General features: G+C 47.3%; 1 protein-coding gene across 4 annotated transcripts in view; it reads left to right on the top strand.

Annotated features, from left to right (window-relative positions):
* The window catches only part of CRAMP1 (cramped chromatin regulator 1), a 1,093,426-nt gene that overhangs the window by 587,721 nt on the left and 483,857 nt on the right, over positions 1 to 21,848 (top strand). For all 4 annotated transcript variants that reach the window (XM_085628165.1, XM_085628163.1, XM_085628164.1 and 1 more), the window contains exons 12-13: positions 17,632 to 17,813; positions 19,515 to 19,583. In XM_085628165.1, coding sequence (XP_085484291.1) covers positions 17,632 to 17,813; positions 19,515 to 19,583 — 251 coding nt within the window. The remainder of the gene's footprint in view (positions 1 to 17,631; positions 17,814 to 19,514; positions 19,584 to 21,848) is intronic.

The raw sequence follows: 21,848 nt of genomic DNA, 5'->3' as shown, positions 1-21,848 counted from the left end.
ATATTTTACCATGTATTTTTTATTTGTATCTTTTATGACCTTTCTTCGGAAGGCCGAATAAAGAAAGTTTTGATTGATTGATTGATTGATTGATTGATTGACTACACAATCTCCAGCTAAAGCCTTGTTGGAACTTCCTACCTAGCCAATCCGCAGCGCCATCTTGAACTCTGCAAATAACAAGTTTGTGATACCTGTCCTTGCACTTAAAAAGTGTAGTGACTTATTCCCCAGTGTTGACCAGTGCTCCACCTCCCCAGATGACAGTGGGGGGGGGGGGGACATTGGTCAGCACAATAGTGTATTGAGTTCTTTCAGGAGAAAGATGCATGGTGCTTGGGCTTGGCGAGTTGCCCCTGGTTAGATTCTGGCGTCGTGAGTCACTTAGGGTCTGAACTCCCTCTCTATGGTTGCGATTATCCCTAGCAGAGAGGGTCTCTTTCTGAGTGTTTAACGTCCGGTCACACCCTCTAGTTATACCATGTACGAACTCTGGTTGCTTACTGGTGGAAGGCACTTCTCTTAGATGTGACGTCCCAGACCCAGCCGAAGTGTAGGTTTTGTGTGAGGGGTCATGTTGGTGTTGCTGGAGCGCAATCCTAGTCCCGAGATTGCCTTCAGGCTCGCTAACCTTTAAGCCCACATTCCTGCTGGACAATGCAGTCTTTGTTCTGCATTGACAGGTCTCTGGTGGGGCCAGGGAGGAGCTACTTACGAGATTTTGCAATTTGCTTAGGCTCGCCTCCAGATAGGATAATTTAAGCACCAGCGGTTTCAACACGGCTAAAAGTCATTTCCAACTTTTTCCAGAACTCCACATTATCAGTGTCCTGGGTTGGAACAGAGGATATTTGAATAGAGTCCTTTTGGGCCATAGTATGTCCTAGACTAATCTCCCTCTCCACAATCTTTTGTTTATGTCCCATCGCCTTTGAAGGGGGACATTTTGCTTATTAGGACCCTGTCCCTTTCTTTTCTTAGATGGCGGTGCAGAGTTAGTCCCTTGGCTGATTTTAACTTTTTGGCCCCTAGTAACTACATTCGGTCTGGTTAGTCTGTCAGATGCCTCATTGACGTCAGTAATCTCCAGGTCAGATTCTGATGTGTGCAGTTCATTAGGAATGGGAGAATTAGATTTGTGGTTGATATTTTCTATGGGGACATTTATAACCGAGTGGCTTGGGGGGCAACTTGGCTCTAATGATAGTCTACGCTATGTGAGGGCAATTTCATGTATTCGAGCCGACTCGGCCCTTAGTAGGAAAGCGTCCAAAGTCCCTACAACTCCCTGCCCCGTTAGTGATTTGCGCTTACTCATGATTTACTCCCCCGTCACTCACTCAATACAATATAATGCAGACTCTAGTTGTAAGTGGTATGAAGTGGTGTGTTAAGCCCCAGTACCTTGGTATCACAGTTCAGCAAGCGTCCATGGGCGTCCACTAGACCTGTGAATGTCAATAACCCGGCCCGGCCCAGCCTCCTTTGGCCTCGGACGGGCCCGCCCTTGGCCCGGGCACGTCTTGCGCTGCGGGACCCCTGGCTTCCTTTTCTGCGCCTCCTGGCGCACTAGTGACAAGCAGGGCGTGCGCGCCGCTCAGGCTGCTGTGTATTGTGGTCCTCCGCCCTCGTGAGACCGAAGAAGCAGTCTGTGGCTATAGCCTGCGTCCAAATGCACGCTGGCGGGTTTAGCAGACTATTGGCAAGTGTCAACGACAGCAACAGCAAGTAAGTATGTTCTCCCGCTCTGCGGGACCCCCGGCTTCCTTTTCTGTGCCTCCTGGCACGATGGTGACAAGCACGGCGTGTGCGCCGCTCAGGCTGCTGGGTGTTGTGGTCCTCCGCCCTCGTGGGACCAAAGAAGCAGTCTGTGGCTATGGTGTGCGTCCAACTGCACGCTGGCGGGTTTAACAGACTATTGGCAAGTGGCAAGTGTCAGCAACAGCAAGTAATTATGGGCTCTAAGTTGATCAGGCTACCCCGGATTCTATAATGTAGTGAGGCCAGTTATTTTCTGATTATTGTTCAGCTAATTAAGCAACAATCCTCTGAACACATGACTTTGCCTTATCTGTGTTAAAGTTATGCATTTTGAAACATTTCATTTCTCTTACCTCAGCGTCTTTTGAAGGCATCTAACTTTAGAAAGCATTTTTGTCTGTTTTCTTCGGTTGATTTACCTTTCCTGTTACCTTTCTGACAAACTGTATCATAGTAAAAGACAGTAAAAAACCTTCATATGGCATACTATGCGGAGTTGTACGAACAGCGGGAGACCATATCCGGGGGGCTTGTGGATCGGTTCCTTCATGATCTTCCCCCTAGAGCCCTTTTGGATGAGGCGCGCGCGGACTTGGACCGCCCGCTCACGGTGGATGAGTTGGGGACGGTGCTGGGGAGCTTGTCCGTCGGGAAGGCCCCGGGCCCGAATGGGTTCCCGAGTGAGTTCTTCAGCAAATACTTTATGCAACTGGGGCCCCATTATCATGCGGTGGTGGAAGATGCTTGTGAGCGGGGGGTTTTGCCGGCCGACTGGCGCCACGCAGAGATCGTCTTATTCCACAAGCCGGGCCGTCCTCCTGAACAACATGCCTCTTATCGGCCGATTTCCCTTTTGAATGTGGAGGCGAAGATTCTGGCCAAGGCCCTGGCCAACCGGCTCCTGCCTTATATCCCTACCCTGGTCCACCCGGACCAAGCCGGGTTTATGCCCCATAGGGCAACGCGCCACAACATCCGGCGTGCACATGTGGCGATAGCTGCTGTCCAGCGGCGTGAGGCTCGGGCGGCTCTCCTGTTGGCCGACATAGATAGAGCTTTTGACTCTCATAGTTGGCGCTATCTCTTTGCCTTGCTGCAACGGTTAAACCTGGGGCCGCGCTTCTTATCCTATTTAACACTTTTGTATACCAATCTTACAGCCTCGGTTCGGGTGGCGGGGCGGCCTCGGCGCGATTCCCAGTGAACCGGGGGACGCGACAGGGCTGCCCCCTGCCGCCATACCTATTTGCCCTGGCCATGGAGCCGCTGGCCGCTTGGGTCCGTATGGATGCGCAATACACTGGGTTTGAGTGGGAACATGGACTCTCGGATCGCATTGCCCTATATGCCGACGACGTGCTGTTCTTCCTGTCGGATCTCGGTAGAACCGGACCGCGGCTGCTTCGCATGAAGCAGGTCTTTGGGGAGACGTCCGGGCTATACATGAACCCGAGGAAATCCACCCTGTGGGTGCAGGGCGGTCGTGACGTACAGGGTGAGTGGATGGCGTCTCTGCGGATTGCGGCTGGAGGGCTGCAATATCTGGGGGTCTTTCTGACCGAAGTACCGACGATCGCCTGGGAGCGCAATGTGGTGCCGGTGTGGGAGAAAGTATGTTGTGATGTTAAGCTCTGGGCGCGTATGCCTCTCACTATTTGTGGCCGTTCTGCCATCTTTAAGATGGTGGCGCTGCCTCGACTTCTCTACCAGCTCCAAAACCACCCCTATGAGATTCCTCTCAGTTGGTTTCGGAAGGTCAATGCGGTGTTGAGTCACTTTCTGTGGGAAGGGGGTTTGGCCAGGGTGTCGCTGAAGGTTTGCTTTTTGTCCGTGTACGATGGGGGACTGGCTACCTCCGATATCTTACCTATTATTACGCCTCCCATTTATTGGTCCTCAACGAATGGTGGTACGGAGATAGGGGGGACCCGGCGTATGCGGTGGAGAGGCGCCTCATGGACCCACATACGGTACATACCCTACTCTACGCGACTGCGTTGCGAGAGGCACTGCCACCGGTCACTCAAGTGGTGTTTCGGGTGTGGAGCCGGGCTCTGCGTCATATTGGCTGGTGGGTTAGGCTTACCCGGGAGACCCCGTTGTGGCAGAACGGGCTGCTGCCACCGTTGGGGACCCTCTCTGGGTTCAGGGACTGGGACAGAATTGGTATCTCTACATTGGGATCGGTGGTTCAGGGCTGTGTTATGAAATCCTTTGAGGTCTTACAGCATGAGTATCAAATGCCACGGACGCAGTTCTTTAAATACCTCCAGCTGCACCACGCCCTCGCCCCTAGACTGGAGGGTCTCCAATTCATCCCTGAATTCAGTCCCCTTGAGGCTCAGGTGTTTATGGGTCCTTATCGGTCCTTGGTGATTCATAGTGCCCCGTCCTTGCAGGGTCTGCGTGAACGGTGGGAGACGGATGTCGGGCCGTTGGACGAGACGGACTGGAGGGAGGCGCTGTCCTCCCCCCGTGAGGCTTGTATAGCGATCCGCCTGCGTCTAGTCCAATTTCGGTATTTGCACAGGACCTATTACACGCGACAGCGGCTGTGGCGGGCGGGTCTTATTGCCTCCCCGGACTGCCTTAGGTGTGGACGAGAGGTGGGGTCTTTGGTGCACACGGTCTGGCACTGCCCTGCAGTGTATCGGTTTTGGGGGAGAGTGTTAGGGTGCTTATCCGAAGTGTTGGGCTGGGATCTCCCTGTAGACCCCCGATTGGCGTTGCTCCAAGTTATGGCTGATATTGGGGGCAATATTTATAAGCGCCACTTGCTGCTTCTGGGCCTAACGACAGCCAAGCGAGATCTAGCTTGTGCGTGGAAGGCCCCGGTGGCTCCCTCTCTCAATGTTTGGAAACAGGGTCTGGATTTCAATATGGGTCTGGAGTTACCGATCTTTAGGGCGCGTGGGTGCCCTCGGAAACACTTCAAGATCTGGAAGCGGTGGGCTGATTATAGGGGCATTTTCCTTGCACCGGTCCCTGCGGATGGAGATTTGGGGCCTACTGGAATGCCAAGCGTGGTACTGCATACTAACTGTATAGCGATGGTTCTGGTGGTGTCTGGCGGTGGTGCGGTCGGGGGTAGGGGGTTGGGCGTTGGGAAGGGAGGGGGGGCGTTTCTTGATAGATGCTGTATGAATAGCTCTCCATTGTTCCTCTATACGACAAAATGTCAAGAGCTGTTGCTATTTACTATGTGGCAGTTCCCCTGGTTTGTCAGGGGCCTGCAGCCCTTGCCTTCTTGATTAATAAAAAGTGTTGTTAAAAAAAAAAAAAAACCTTCATATGATCTGCATTGTTTGTCTACCTGAAACCATCCTTGAGCTGATACCCCAAAAAAATGCCACACCGAAAGGCTTATTGACAAATGGCATTGCTAGATATGGCCAAGATGTGAGATTCCATGAGGCGCTACAAGTCTCTACCAAATACCTCATTCTCTTTTGCAGAGTCCTAGTGGAGCAAATTGTCAGACAGGGTTTGCCCTCCCTACCTTAATGTGCAGGGACCCACGCCACACTCAACTCGCTAAGGACCACTCAGATGAAAGACAACATGGCCATGATTATTCTGTGTGCAATGTGGAGTATTTGGCCACAGGCACTTTCCACATCATGACAAAAGCTGTAAGAAGTTTCAGTATCGACATCCTCTCCCTCAATGATGATGACTGAACCGGAAGAGTTAAATTTAGGCTTCCTCATGGGCAGACTCATACTTCAGCAGCTCCAGTAAAACTTGGACACCATCTTTAAATAAAGATAATTTAATCTTGAGATATTCTAAAGCAATGTCTAGAGAAAGGTCTGAATCTTGGCTGGATAATTAGCTGCCTTGATAGAAGACTTCCCGCAAGAACAAGAGACTTCTTGGGCAGGTCTTACATATGAATTTCTTACGTGGTGTCTCCTTCGCCAGGGCAAGCAAGGGAACACCAGTGACCAAGGAAATGATCACATGATGGATGGTGGGGCCTATATACCTTCTAGTCTAGGGCCGAGAATGACCCTAACTATATATCCAAGGGTGCACTCAACCAGAAAGAAGGGCGCAACTCTAGTGTTCCTAGCAAACATACCATGTGTATTTGTAAAGCACACGTTCACCCGTAGGTATCTTGGCGCTGAATAACAGATGTTTATTGTTACCCAACTCAATGGTACTCATTTTATCGACCTCAGATGGATGAAAGGCTGAGTGGACCCGCCGGGATTTGAACCTGTGACCACGAGGTTAAACACAGACCCCTGCAGTGGACGCATTGGTCCACTGAGCCACCAGAACCGGCAAACGTCCCCACTGATGACATCTGCATGGCTGCAACTTTGCCATCCCCACACAGCTTCACCAAACACTACTGAGTGGACATTCAAATATACAAAGAAGCACAGGTTGGACAGAGAGTACTACAACACCTGTTTGCCTACACATCTACATTTCAGCCCATCTTACCCAAGAAACAAAATACCGCCATGTAATCAGATACACAGCGTGTGTATTCAGAAAAGGATTCATGCCGCAAAATTAAATGGTTACTTACCATTAGTAGTTTTGCAGCCTGAAGAATTTTATTTTCTGAATTCACGTGCAATCCACTTGCCTCCCTGTAAATAGGGGAAGAAGCAAATAGCTGAGGAGAGCACTTAAATAAAAAAAATACAAAAAGAAGAAAATAATAAAGAAAATAAACTTCCGGGGTGCTCTCTGATGTCACGCAAGGAATGGACTTACCACCAAATGGTCAACGATGCCCACAACAAAAACATTTTTGTTTTTTAAAAAGACAGAGAGAAAACAAACATGGTTGCCGACCCAACCACTAGATTGGTGGAATTTGATGCATAGTATGTGAATCCAGAAATTTCTTCAGGCTGCAAAACTACCTCTACTGGTAAGTAATCATTATTTTTCACTGAAACACTCACCAGGCCTTCCCAAACTCCTTGAATCGATGCAGACCACTGCCCAAGAGGTGGTTGGGCATCAAACCCTCATATGAAGACCCAGCCTTCTGGCCTTTCACAGCCTTTGGGCTCTGGTCGGCACTGACCTAATGGCTTCGGAGCCAACAACGCTCCCACTCGTAGGCTCAGACCTCTCTTTGTCATCAAGCCCAACGATTCTTCATAAGCCAAGGGGCCCCTCAAAGCTCAGTGCCACTTTGATGCCTCCTTCTGCTCTAAAGTCTCCATTGGCCCTGAAGACTCCGCTGGCCCCAGAAACACTCTCAGCACCAAAGACGACTTCTACAGCAGGCTTTGACAACTCAAAATAACCCATACTCCAGTGGCTCCAGGTTTTGTTGAATGCAGGACAGAGGCGTCTGTTTAAACATCCTCAGACAGGGAAGATCATGAAGCTGCTTCCCACGCCCCCAAAGACATTGCCTCAAAAGAGGTAATTAACTTTTGAGGAAGAGCAGACTTTGGAGCCTCCCTCTTCTCCTAAGCAGAAGCGACGCATGGGCAGTGGCACCAGACACCTCCCATGTGCACCTCCTTCTGCCTGTAAACCAGTGGGTTCCCCCCACTCCTCTTATGGGGAAGGAAGCCCTTTACACACTGCCGACCCATGAGTCATTGTTCGATCAGCCAATGACCCAGCGGACGACTATGATGTTGATCCCTTGGGAGATCTGTACTGGTTCACTACCTGGTTGCCATCACTGTCAGACAATATCCTGATGTGATATAGAGGGTGCCAAATTCAACACGGACATCCATTTCCTCCACAAGAAAGGTGACTTTAAGTGGACACGCTGTCCAAGTCCCAAAGAACAGTCCAGTTCCCCCCCCATTTTGAAGGGTATACTGAAGTCCACCGCAAGAACCAGTTAAAGTGAGTTTGGTAACTCCCTGGGTGGCGTAAAGATATAACCCCCCCCCCCCCCCTCCCCCTCTAGTGACCTAGGTTACATTAGGGCTCACATCCCTCCTGATTCCCTTGTGGTCCATGCTAAGTGCAAGCGTGCAAATGCTCAAGCCACGGGAGAGCAAGAAACTAGACGCTGCTTGGAAGAGGGTAGCGGCAGTGGCTGCCACCCACTTAAGGATTTTCAATATGTTCTCCTGATAGAATAGAGCACATGGGGTGAAATGCAGGTGCTTAATAGGAACCTTACGGATGAGTACAAGAAAAGGGGGGAGGAGTTGGTAGCAGAAGCAAAGGACATCTGCAATACCACCAACCACTGCACCCTACACACGGCTGACACACCCCAAGGGGTTAATACTAGTGTCTCTGTTAGACGCCTTGCGTGGCTCCCTATCTCTGGTGTTAGAGCCGAGGTCCAGCAGCATCTGCTCAACCTGCCTTTCAGTAGCGAACACCTCTTTGGCCTGCAGGTTAACCCGTTGCTGGAAAAGATAAAGATGCATACACCGGCGAAGCCATGAGTGCCTTTCACACCACAACCGCCAGGTGCTCCTTTCCGAGGCATCGGTGTAGGGTAGGCTCCAGGGCCACTGCTCCAGACCCTTCTTCCCCTTACCAGACGCAGCAGCAGATCTGCCAAAAAGAGTCACCACATGGGTTTAACAGATATGGCTACAGATCCAACATAACAGGGTTAGGGGTTGGGGAGGTTCCGATGAAGGCGCCTCTAAACAAACATTGAGTCCCCTCGCCGTCCCACTTAACACCTGTTGGGCAGGCTACAAGTTTCCTCTCAGGAAATTACATAAGACAATTGGGTCTACGCATTGGTCGGCCACAGCTACTATCTAGAACTTCTCCCCTGAAATTCCTGCAGATATGTATGTATGTATGTATATATTATCTACTGGCGGTCGCCAGTAGATAGTTATAGTTAGGACCGAGTTTCCATAGGAAATCTCAAAATTCTATTTTGAATAACTTTGGCGCCGATTGACGAATCCTCGCGAAATTTTCAAAACTAATGGGGCGCTCCGCTCCGCACCTACCCTGAAAGTCTCGGGGTGATTCGTCAAGCGGGGGCCGAGAAAAAGGGGGGGTCCCAAAACGCGTTTTCCCCATGGATTTTTCCATAGGGACTTTAGTCGCAGCTACAGCCCGAACGGCTGAACAGAATTACGTGAAATTTGGCAGAGAGGTAGCCATAAGGTCCATGAAGTGCCTTTTGCAGGTTTGGTGTAAATCTGTTCAGTATTTCCAGAGAAAATAGCATTTAAATCAATATATATATCTGTACGCGCGCAGCGTGCGCGCTGGGTGCGCGCACCTTGCCGTGCTCGAGCGCAATTCTGATTGGTTGTTAGATCTTAGTAAACATTCGAATCGGTCGAAACCAGGAAGTGTCGGCCGCCATTTTGTCTCTTGCACTCTGAGGGGGTGAAAAACAAATGTGGAGAACGTGAAAAGGGGGCAGGGTAGACAGTTCCTGACCCCCTATCCGTGGTCAGGGGTCCCAGAAGGACCCCCAAGGGCCAAAAAACTATGTATTTTTTTTTCGAAAAATCGCCGAGTGCGCGCACCCTGCACGCACCACCCAAACGGAAAAAATTGTGCGAAGTTCGCGCAGCGTGCGCGCACTCCGCGATTTATCGGGAAAAAAAATAAATTATTTGGCCCTTGGGGGTGAAGCGCTCCGTGCGCGCACGGCACGCACTTTGTTAACTGGCCGGGCGGTGCGCGAAGCGCACCGTGTGCCCACCGTGCGCACACGGTGCGCGAAGCGCTCCGTGAGCGCACGGCACGAACTGCGTAAAGTGGGCGCGCGGTGCACGATGCGCACCGCGTGCCCACCGCGCGCGCACGGTGCGCGAAGCGCCCCACGCGCGCGCCGTGAAAAAGTTTTGTTTAAAAAAATATATTAATAAATACATAACTTAGCATTTAAAAAACCGTACAAATTCACTGAAAAAACCATAGGTTTCACACACGTTATAGTTAGGAATTAGCATTTAAAAAACCTTGCAAATTCACTTAAAAAACCATAGGTTTCACACATGTTATAGTTAGCTGGGCATTTCCCTCGTAAAAAACCAATGAAATTCCCCCGTTATAGTTAGTGCAGGCAACTATAACTCACGCGACCGCAATCCTCTGCTGATGACGTCAGATATTACATCACTGATGACATATGTGTCTTTCTGAAAAAAAAAAAAATTTAATATATGTATAGCTAAAGATGAATGGAAGAAGACATGGGTAAATAAGTGTCTAAATACAGTGATGTAATATCTGACGTCCTCAGCAGAGGATTGCGGTCGCGTGAGTTATAGTTGCCTGCACTAACTATAACGGGGGAATTTCATTGGTTTTTTACGAGGGAAATGCCCAGCTAACTATAACATGTGTGAAACCTATGGTTTTTTAAGTGAATTTGCAAGGTTTTTTTAAATGCTAATTCCTAACTATAACGTGTGTGAAACCTATGGTTTTTTCAGTGAATATATATATATATATATATATATATAGCCTCCAATTAAACGAGCACCAATTTCACCATTTGTCCTCTCTATTTTGCCTATTTTTCCTACTTGAGGAGAGGAGATCATTTAGCTGGTGAACGCCGTCCCTCTCACACGCAGGAGACTTCACCAGCTGCTTCACTGGTAAGAGATTCCTTAGAGGGCCCGAACACTGATGGCCACAACCTTCTTTTCGGTTGGGCGAGTCAAGCCGCTCATTGCTATGGAGTACTCCCCACATAGGAGTTTCTCCTCAGTAACTCGATCTATTTGTTCTCGATTCCACTCTAGGATCGGGTGATCAGTGGCAACACAATCAAAGCTGGCTGACAGCCATAACCCTACGAATAGGGTCTCACAATAATTAGTACCTGCATATTCTGAATACTCATCTGCATCACAGAATATAGGTATGTGAAATTAACCTTACTATGTTCAAACTTTTTTTGAGCCCTAGTTTCCCTGCCATAATACCGACCTTTTATTATTACTTTGCGCCTTATCCCGGTAGAATCTGCTTCATGAGGCAACTTTAATTAAGTTGAATTCTGGTCTCTGGTACCCTTGAGACCATCTAATACTCAAAGTCAAAGTCAAAGCTTTATTTCGATAAAAAGTCATTATCATAAAAGCAGCTCAGTGTATAAAAAGTTACAGTTAAGAACAACAGTAATAAATTTAAAAAGATTTTATATCTCTGTTCCAACATCTAGGAAGGGCAATAGTTTCAAAAAATGTTTGTTCAGTTAAACTAGCCAACTAGTTGATTAAATTTTAGAGGTTAAACAATTATGGCAGCATTTTCAGTATAAGAAATTTTTCTAACAAAGAATTAAACGGATTGTTTTAGCTTTTTGGCCCGGATAGCCCAAGCCCAGGATAGAAACTTGGCTAGGGCGCAAGCATAGGGTACGCTACTGTCCGAAATAAGTATCCTGATTGCCACATCATGACTCCTAGTCCCCAGCTGACAGCATAGGTTTTTGAGCCAGACCCTCCTTGGAGTAGCATATTCGCCGCACACAAACATAAAATGTGCTAATGTTTCCGGTTTAACAAGACACGATGGGCACAGCTCAGACATTTCCATACAGGATTTCCATCTTTTAGTAAAGGTGTTAAGTGGTAAGGTTCCCATTCTAAATCTAAAATACAAGGCCCTATCAAAGGGTTTTCCAATTGCATCCAGGTACAGTTCCCGCCTGGGGCAGTCTTTGAACCTCAGAAAGTCCTCTGTTAGCCTGCCCAGGGAGGTGCTAGAGTTTCTTTGAGAACAAATCCAGTCCCAATAAAGCTTTTTAAGTGTTTGCTTTGGGGGTGAAGTTCTACTTAGCCATGATTCAAGTTGGCCCAACTTAATTAATACGTTTTTCATGTCTTTTAGCCATTTGATTTTATACCAGCTTGGTGATGACATGATTTCCTTGAGGCCTCTGGCATATCCGCTTAGTTCTTCTACCCGCCAAATACGGTCCCATAATAATAAAGGGCGAAATTTCGCGATTTCGCCAATCTGGGTACAGCCAAGGTCCATGAATAAAGGAAGTGTCGGGGTGCCTTGTGGGAGGGACATTATTTCTCTGCAGAATTTGTTCTCAGATCTCTGCAGAGCGTCAGTGGACGAAAAGCCCCAGAGTTCCGCCCCATAAAGGGCAGAGCTAACTCCTTTAGCTGTGTAAATCTCAAGGACTGTTCCTATAGGCCTTGTTGTGCTGGAACGTTGCTCTCTTAATAGGGCACCTGTAATCCTTTTGTGGCTCAACAGCATTTTATCTAGGTGTGGCGTCCAGTCCATTTTATCCGAAAGGCGTATCCCAAGGTAATCAAAGACCTTTACTCTTTCCAGAAGCTCAGCGTTTAGGGTGGGGGAACGCACATGTTGTTTCGGTGGATTGAGGACAAGGTACTTCGTTTTGTTAGTATTTATTACCAGACCTCGTTTGGTACAAAATGATTGGAAATTGTCCAAAAGTCTCTGGAGTCCCATTGGGGTTTTGGAGATTAAAAGCGTATCATCCGCGAAGAGGAGGGTCGGTATGCGTTCGCCAGCCAGGGATGGCTCATCAGATGGATGTTTGAGGAGATGCTCAACCACCCCATTGATGTAGAGAGAGAAAAGGGTGGGAGCCAGAACACATCCCTGGCGGACTCCTCTCTCGACCGGAATACTGCCCGTTTTCTCCCCTCAAGGGCCCCACCTGACCTGGGCAAAGCTGTCCTGGTGTAGTCTGACTAATAGGGATAGTAGATAATGTGGCAGCCCCATGTCAGCAAGTACTTTCCATAATAGGTCCCTAGGTACAAGGTCAAAGGCAGTCTTTAAATCGATAAACGCGAGATAAAGACTGCCCTTGCCTATAACCACAACCTTCCAATATACCATCATGAGCCTGAATGCCTGCTCAATCGTTCCAGTACCCACTCTAAAACCTGCCTGGAAGTCGGAAAGGATTTTATTTTCTTCTACCCAATTTAGGATTCTAAGTAACAGGACTTTGCCGACAACTTTTTGGCTGGTATCTAACAAGCTGATTGGCCTATAGTTAGATGGGTCATCCCTCGAACCTTTCTTATGGATGGGGACCACCTCCGCCCCTTTCCACGATGAGGGAATAGGGGCACCCCTACAGATGGCAACAAGAAGGGAGTGGATCAATTTGCCCCATTTGGTGCTATCGGATTTTAGCAGGTCCCCGGGAATCCCATCAGGTCCGGCCGCTTTTTGTGGAATGATAGAGCTTATTGCGTATTCCACTTCCTTTAGCGTAAAATCAAAGTCAGTGGGGCAGAGTGCATAGTTTGTGGTAGGCAGGGATATAGCAGACCCTCTCCCATTGGAGCCGTCATGGCAGGAGTAGAGTTTGGAGAAGTGGTCCTCCCACACCTGGCTTGAGATGTTACAGGTTAGCAGATCACTGTCTGGTCTATTACGTGCCCTTATAGTGTCCCAAAAATATTTAGAGTCTTTTTTCAGGCTGGCTTCTTTAAGGGTTAACCAGTAGGCATCTTCCCACTCCCTTTTGGCCAACCACAAGACCTTTTTATATTCCCTTCTAGCTATTTGAATTGATAAGGGGGACTTCCCTTTAACTGCCTCAATTGGACATGTCTTGGCCTTTCTGCATGATGCAGAATACCAGTCGTGTCTGCCTTTGGGTTTGGTTAGAGGTTTGATTTTCCCTATAATCCCTTTTACCCAGAAAAGGTCCCCTATAGTTTTTATGGCTACTTCGTAGATAGTTGTTACCTTATCTGCTGCCATAAATAAATCTATGGAGCTGATTACATCATGTGTGCCATTAATCACCTCTTCAATAGTGGACAATTTATTAGTATTACACTTAAGGCGTCTTCCACAAGAGGAGACAGTAATCTCCTGTGGACAGCTCGGTGGTGCTAGCGGCGCTCTGGTAGACCAAGAATTCATTAGGGTTAGGGAAAGTGAGTTATGATCACTCTCTATGGTAGGAATAACAACCATATCGATGACCGAACTCCAGAGCCCCCGGTCCAGCAGAATATAGTCTATCCTTGTGGAGTGACCAACTCTGTTGAACGTTGGGGCACCCATCTGATCAGAACATGTGCGGCCATTGGCTGCTCTTAATCCAAACTCTAATGTAAGTGCGTTAAGCTGTATTGCACTGCGAGTCCAGCGCTTAATGGGTGGGATAGAGAGGATGGGAATACCCCACCTAGTGTCCTCTTCTCCTAAATCGGGTATTCCTTCTAGGGGGAGTGGCTCGTATGTGCAGTTGAAATCTCCTGCTATTATGATATGGCCAGGTTCGTTATGGTCCCCTAATTGGGCCTCAAGTTCCGCTACTGTTGGTGAGATGCACCCATTTTTGGAGCCTCTAACGTAGACATCGTAGAGATCTACAAGTAGTCCCCCACGTTGGCCCGATAGAGAGATACCAAGGATGTCTGGGTTTCCTGCCATCTAATACTATTTACCTTCGGGACGGAAGTACAACCGACAATAAGGTTGGTTTTATTACTATCCATCCACGCATTATATGTTTTCAAGTCATGGTTGTATTCTGGAGTACTAATCTCTCTGATTCAACCCTTTTCCCTGCTTTCTTATAGGACCGTAATCATAGGAATTTAGGTAATTCTATCCCTTTTTTCTTCTAATACTTGCATGGACTTTGGACTGGCGACATTAATTGGGGATAGGCCCACAAATTCACACTTGCTCAAGTCGCCATTTTAAGTAATGAGAGTTACCATGCTGCAGGGCATTAATGACTCTTTACAGGTCAGCAGTAATAGCCAGAAAATTAAGAAACATAGAAAGGGATATAAAAATCTTATCTGCTGATTCAGAGTTCAGGCCAGCATAAAGGAGAAGTCCGCACACAATGCAACGTGAAGTGCGCCTGCGTGAAAGTCCCACAAAGAAGTGTCACCAGCGCTGTCTGTAGAAGAGGTCCGTCATAGTGCGAATTGACTATCACATTGCTGTGCCTTGCGAGGAAGCTTGGTTGTCCTCATCTTGGTTAGGGGAGGCTTTGGACTTCCGTTTTAGTGTTTTAGCATAGTCCATTGCGCATTTCGGCGAGGTGAAGATCCGTGATTTGCCATTCAGCTCAATTCGCAGTCTTGCCGGATACAGCATTACGTAGGGGACTTTTTCAGCCATTAATATGTTCTTCGTCGGTTGGTATTCTTTGTGCTGCTTGCACCGCCGCGGTGAAATCCGGGTAGAAGGCTAGGGAGTTGCCTTTGTGAACGATGTTTCTGTTTTCTCTGGCCATACGGAGGACGGCATCGCGGTCTGTGCAACTAAGGAGATGCGCAATTATGGGGTGTGGAGGGGACCCCGGTGGGGGTCTAACTGCCAGAGAGCGATGCGCTTGCTCGATTATCAGCACAGGTGATATATTCTCGGCCCCAAAAATCACCTGTAAAAGAGACTCAATGTATGTTTTGAGGCGGCCCATGTTTGTAGATTCCGGTAGGCCTGTGATGCGCAGATTATTGCGTCTCGATCTGGCTTCAAGGTCTTCATTCTTGGCCTGAATCACTGCTAGCACTTTCTCCATGGCCGACGTTTTGGAAGCCATCAGTTGTAGTCCATCCTCTGCGTCCGATATTCTCGTTTCTGCTTCACCGATGCGCAAAGCATGCTTGTCCAGTTTGGTGGAAATATGGTCAATTCTTAGATTTAGATTGTCACTCTTGCCATCCATGCTTTTTAGGCTGGCCTGGATTGCTGCAAGCGTTTTTTCTATTGCAGATAGGCGGTCCGTTAGCTTGTCCATTTCCGAGTCCGATGTGGCACGTTGACGAGACTTGCCTGATTTGCGAGGTTCGATAGTGAGGCGAGGCTGACCGTGTTCTGTTTTGCCCATTTTCACCGTGGACCTTTATGCCGAGTGCACGTCGAAGTAGACAGGGGACGTACCCTGTTCTAGCGCACACAGCAGTAGTAGGCAGCGGGCCCTCCGTATGTGATTGGTATCTGGAATGGCGCGAAGTACCCGGCGCTAATGTCAATGTAATGCCAGGGCCACAATGCGGCAGCTCTCACAGTTCAACAACCAACCACTCAGCCTGACATGTCGTGATATCAGCCCCACCTCCATGAAGGCAAGACTAATGCAATCCTATTATAAGCCCCACAGGCCCTTGCAGTGCCAGTTGTCACTTATTGCCCCTACCGTGCACTGCAGGCTGAAGGCAAGGTAGATAGAGGCTGCAGTGGCAACAAGACACCGCAGCATCGTGACAGGCCCAGAGAAGCGTTGGGCCTCAGGCAAGGCAGCGGACTTTAGATGCAGGCTGTCGCAGTTGGTATAGGTCCCCTGTACAGGCCCGGCCGGTGATTCCACGATCCGGCAGCTGACACCCACGCTGGTCCTCGGAGTGCCTGCTTGGATCTGGATGGGGTAAAGTCTTTCACCTCGGGCTCAACTCTTTGCTACTTTCGGCGCACCGGGAGGGTAACGCCCGCTCCCCGGACTCCCACAGCGCAGTAGCAGGGCAGGCCGGACCCGCACAACAGTCAAGTGGAGCGGCAAGGCAGTCCGCATCCGCTGATGAGGCGCGCACTCACCAGCCCCACGCGACACTGGAGATCCGTCGGGCGGCTGCACAATCCCCGGCTCCACTTTATGTGTACGGTTTTCAATTCCGCCATCAGCAAAACGCCAGCCTCCGATTCCGCAGCTAGGCCGCCATCTTAGGAGAGAGGGCCGTCAGGAAAGACTCTGCACACAGAGTCGCCACAACCACTGGGGGTCATAATTTTCGCCGCCGGTGATGGCGCAGTGGCGGTGCGTTCAGCTCCCGTACACCGTATCTATATTTGCGGGCAGGATCAGCAGGATTGTTGCAGGATAGGTGCTCCATCTGGCAGAGCTGCACTAATGCGCGGCCATCTTGCCTGGCACCCTCTAGCGCCCCCCCGGCATTAATGACTCTTTAGTTTGTCACAATACCATACAACCACATTCATGCTGTCACAGTAAGTCACAGAATTGCACTAGTGCTTTCCAAACACAGTTTTGTTCCTCATATGATAAAGAATCTTTTTATATAAAAAAAAGCTTTGACGCGTTAGATATTATGTTTATAGCAACTTGGGTTTCCACATGTTAAGAAATCATGTGTACCGTGCTGCTTTTCTCTTATTTTACATGTCACAATGGGTGTCTGCCAATGGCGTTAATTGTCTTAAGGCCACCTTGATACAATTGTGTGTCTTATATATTTCTTAGCCCTGAAGAAGTCACTGTGTACTTCATGGTAGTGACGAAACACGTATTGGCTAGGCTAAGACTCTGTACCAAGGAACTCACAACAGGGACAATAAATCCTGGAACCACACAGAGCAGTGGATGAACAAAGTTTCTTTCTTTCCTACACTCATTACTGTACTAACTTAAATCTATGTACCTCTAACGTGTGCAGGGTACCTTGGAGTTCTAAGTGTTCAGATAGTTTGATTTGGGATACTTTGGGAAATAGAACTGTATATCCTTACTGGGAGAAATTATCTGATCAACATTTATGCTACGAGGCTTTGAAATTTAGATTAGGCCTTTCCTTTCATTGGTCGTCAATGGGTCAGGGTTTGTTAGTGTTGGTTAATTTCAGAAATTGTTGTTTGATGTAAAAAGTGATTTTGCATTTGCTAATCACGTGATCACATTTTTTATCATTTACGTAGGGGCATTCTTTGTCCCTTATTAAAAAGTTATAGAGTATTGGCAAGAACTGTATTGAACAATTGAATTAATACAATGAGAACAGTGGAAGAAGCTTTCTGTATGGATCAATTTTTAATAGCCATTAAGGAAATTAAATTTCATATGGTTATTTATGCCTTTTATTTCTGTCTTCATATTATATCAATATAAATGTGTATAATGGTTTTGTAAGAGGATTAATAAACTTTAGTTTGAAATGGAACTAAGATTACACGAAAGTAACTATTGCTTCTCTATCATCCCCTACTTAGTATTACGGAGTCCCTCTAGATCGTTGTTGATTTCTGGAGCCCCTGTATCCGGAAGTAGTGATGGAGATGGTGGGCTATTTGCTGTTCCCACAACTTTGCCTCCAAACAGCCGCCATGGGAAACTGTTTTCCTCCAGCAAAGATTCTGAGATGACCCTCCGACAGCACTTGGACACAATCAGTGTAAGTGAGGTTATGGAAATTAAGGTCAGTGATATTTCAGGTATGGTAGCAGAAACTTTAGTGGCCATGTGTTCAGGCTTGCTTTGTGTAACCAGCAAATAAGAACACAGGCAGACAGTTACCGAACTTAGGTGATTACCAGTTTGAACTTTAAAGGCAAGGAAATGAATCTGCATAGTGTAGGTAATATGCTGGAGCTTTTCACCACTGCATTAAATATATTCTTTAGCAGTTAATAATGATTATTTGTTAATTTGGTAAGCATTATCTCCACTCTTACTAATATTTGGACTTATTAGAGCAGTTTGTCTTTTCAGATCCATTTGCTGCTGTACTTTATCTTCAAAACCACACTCTGTCGGTCCCTGCAGTGCATTATAGGAAGCTGCAGCGTAAGCAGTTCTTAAAGGTTTACTGTCAGTCTAACACTATTAATGACCTTTGTGAAAGGCTACATCTTCCCTTTCGTTTTCCATTTTAAAATAAGCATTCCCTTTAATGTTTTATTAAACAAAAGAAAAAAAAGTTTTCAAGTAATTGTAGAGATAGTCTCTACCAGAAAAAGTGTAACTGAAGGTAATTATCTTGTTCTTTGAGATGCCATGCTTGCATAAAGATGTTCTGTTTATCGTTTTCGGATATTCCCATTTTTGTGAGGAAACCAGGTGATACTTCGTTTTGAGGTCTCAGTGGCTGGTTGTTGAACTGGTTCTTTCTGCTGCCTGACATTACAGCTTCCCCTTTCGGAATTAGCACATCAGTGGCTGACTGCTTCAACCTAACACTTTCTCTTAATTCTTTCGATTTTTCTCTATTTCCCTCCTCTAAATCTTCTGTTTTCTCACATACAAGCTTCCTGTTTTCCTCTGGCCCTCTTGAGTAGCCTCACTCCCAAGTTACAGTCTTCCTTATGCTTCCAAACAAGTTTTTTCACATCTCTTACCTACATTGACTGTTCTAAGTACCGTGTGTTCCTCCAAATGATGCTGGTTGTGGAACAGCTTATTTTTTTTCTTGTATAATTGCAGCACGAGGAGCATTGATGTTAAGTAATTATATTCTATGCCCTCTGAATACTGAATGGCTGGCACTATCCTGAGTATTCTCTCCACCACCCCCTTTGTTAGAATCCTTTAAGTTGGTTGATCAGGCACAGTTGGCCAGTCTTTACTTGCAGATCATTTTTTTTAAATTAGTGTACCTACTGAACAAAGCATTGATGCTGAAATGAACTGTCTTCCATGGGAAGCCTATCCAAAATGTACTAAAATATATTATCATACTAGTCAAGCTGGTAGCATAGATCAAGTGCCCGCTTGGAATACAGAGTATACAGTGAACTGCTCGTTGGTGTCACAACCCCAACTTCAAACTTGTCACAAAGCTTCCAAGCATGCCTTCTTTTGTTCAGCTTCTGCCGTTTTCTATTTATGCTACGGGGGTACACACTGATTTTTCCCTTTAAAGGCTGATGCATTTCTTGCATGTTTTGGATGCAGGGTTGTTATTCCAGAGTTATTAGATAGGTAAAACATGCATCAGTTCACTTGAAGGTTACTGACTGACTAGTCTTGATTTTTCAATCTTATGTACTTGCAGTTCTTCACATTGTGTTTTGAGAAAGCATACTTTGAGGACATTCTTTGTATATTTACAAGATGATGTATTTTACACCATTTTGTTTCTTCTTTCTTTTTGCAGTCTGATTTCTTTTTGCCAAAGCAGAGGAAGTTAAGGAGCAAGCACTTGAGGAAGCCCCTGGTAGTGCAGGTGAGATGGATAGCAAACTGGTGCTCAGTTACATGTAGGCTGTCCTGTTTTCAGGGTTTATATTTATGGAATTCAGTAGTGTTTTCTCAGTGTTTTTCAGACATTTTGAAATGAGTACTTATCAGTGTTTATCCAGCTACCTAATCCCCAAAATACACAAACGTTTTTTCATTGTTTACGAAACATGTTTTTTTTTTTTGCAATGATTCTTATAAAGCTCATATTTAATGTAAACGAGAAGTAATGCAGGGTATTTAGTGCCTTCTCATTATCAGTATGTCCAGTGGACTTACGTTAGACAGTTTTAAGCATAAATAGGCTGTGTATTACATGCTGACTCACTCTCAAATTTCGTTACCCTCTCTTGCATCTTAGTACCTCTCACACTCATTCTGTCAGGACTCTTGTCTGGTTTCCAGAGCTGCTAATGGGTCAAAAAAGTAAGAGTGCTATAATCAAATGTTTTAATAAATTGCTGGACATAGATGGATGTCATTCACCTACTATTTACTGAATATTCTGACATTGTAGGGGTGGTGAACCTTGCCAACAGCATAGTACTTTGTAAAAACGTAATTTTGCAGCGTGAATCTTTCTGGATTCACTATGCTGTGCATTATTCCGCCATCTAGTGGTTGGGTCCGGAATTGTAGTATTTCTTCTCTTTTAAAAAAAAAAAATTGTGGCCCAGGTGGGCGTCGACATACCACCATTTGGTGTCCTTCGTGACTTCGACGCACTTCCTCCGGAAGCTCCCACCTTTGGTCGCCATCTACAGATTCTTTTTTCCGCCGTTGGGTCTGGATCAACAGGAAGGAGCTCCAAGAACTTTGGAGAGAAGAATCGACGAAAGAGAGAAAATATTGGAATACATCACCGTGGAAGACACCGGAGATCAAGTAAAGAAGAAGCTCGACAATAGTTCAGAGAACATCGAAGAATTCAATGCTTTTCGAAGGAGAATGCGCATACAGGGGAATCCCTGGGCGCGGTGATGGACAAGACTCCGTTCAAATTGTGCGCAAACTGCCACCACAAGTACGTGCAAAAAGACCAACACCGGGTTTGCAATCTCTGCTTGCCGCTCGACCATCGAAGCGAGGACTGCAACGCCTGTGCAGAGTTCACCCCGAAGACTCTCAGAGTAAGGGAGAGACAGAGAATAGCAAACTACAACATGCAGGGGCAGGGGACGCCCCCATCGTTCCGAGATTTGGGACTCTCCAGCGGAGAGGAAGACAACGTAGCAGAAGGACTAGAAGACATCGTGGTCATCTAGGTCGAAAAGAAAACGTCGAAGGAGGTAAGAGTCGTCGAACCCTAAACACTCCACTGATACTCGCAAAAGCGAGCCAAAGTCCTCGAAAGGAGTAGGGCTGTCAAAGCCTACTACTGCATCCAGGGACAAGCAGACCGTCAGATCCTCTGAGAAGGACCCCTAGACGGCGAAATCCCAAGACAAGGGTAAGGCGCCGAAGAGCAGCCACGAAAAAGAGGCCTCAACGTCGAAAGGCGAAAGCCCGAGACAGGTTTCGACGTCGACAACCGCGAAGAGGAAGGTTGAGGCCCTCGAAGCCGATCACGCGGCAGAGATAGAAAAGCAAAGAAAGAGGCTCGAGGCCGAAATGGCTAACATCTTGCAACGCAAGAAACACTTCGACGAAAAGCTAAAATTCTACAGCATACCCTCGAAGACTACGCCCGAAACAGAAGGGGGCGTCAAGGACTTCCAAGCGCCGAACACACCTGAACCTGGAGAGGAACAGGAAGAGGACCTGTACTACGGGACAGGCGAAGGGGAAGAAGATGAGACTTACCAAGAGTCGACTTCTTCGGAGGCTCACGACTTGCCGTGGGAAGATCTTGACGCAGAATCACCAGAAGAGAGCGTAGAATCATATCCGTCGAGGCCTTCGCCGCCGGACGACATAGGGATCTACAATCAAGTCATCAAAAGGGCTGCTGACACGTATGGAGTGCAGTTAGAGGAAGAGAAACCCCAGTCTTGCTTCCTCTTGGAGACCTTGTTGCCATCCCAGACTAAAAGCCAGTTCCTGCCCATGCTCCTAAGTGTTCTGGACCAGGGGAAGGAGGCATTCAAAGAGCCTGCCATGTGTAGAGCAGTGACTCCACGAGCAGAGAAAAAATATTAACATTCTTCGAAGGACCCCATGTACATCAGAGGGTCAGTACCAGCCGACTCCATCATTACATCCACGGCTCGGAAAAGAGCAAATATACCCACAAACTCTGGCCCACCACCAG

This window comes from Triturus cristatus, chromosome 10 (genome assembly GCF_964204655.1).
Source record: "Triturus cristatus chromosome 10, aTriCri1.1, whole genome shotgun sequence".
NCBI lineage: Eukaryota > Metazoa > Chordata > Amphibia > Caudata > Salamandridae > Triturus > Triturus cristatus.
Note: the sequence above shows the minus strand (reverse complement) of the source record. Positions and strands in the feature narration are given on the sequence as shown.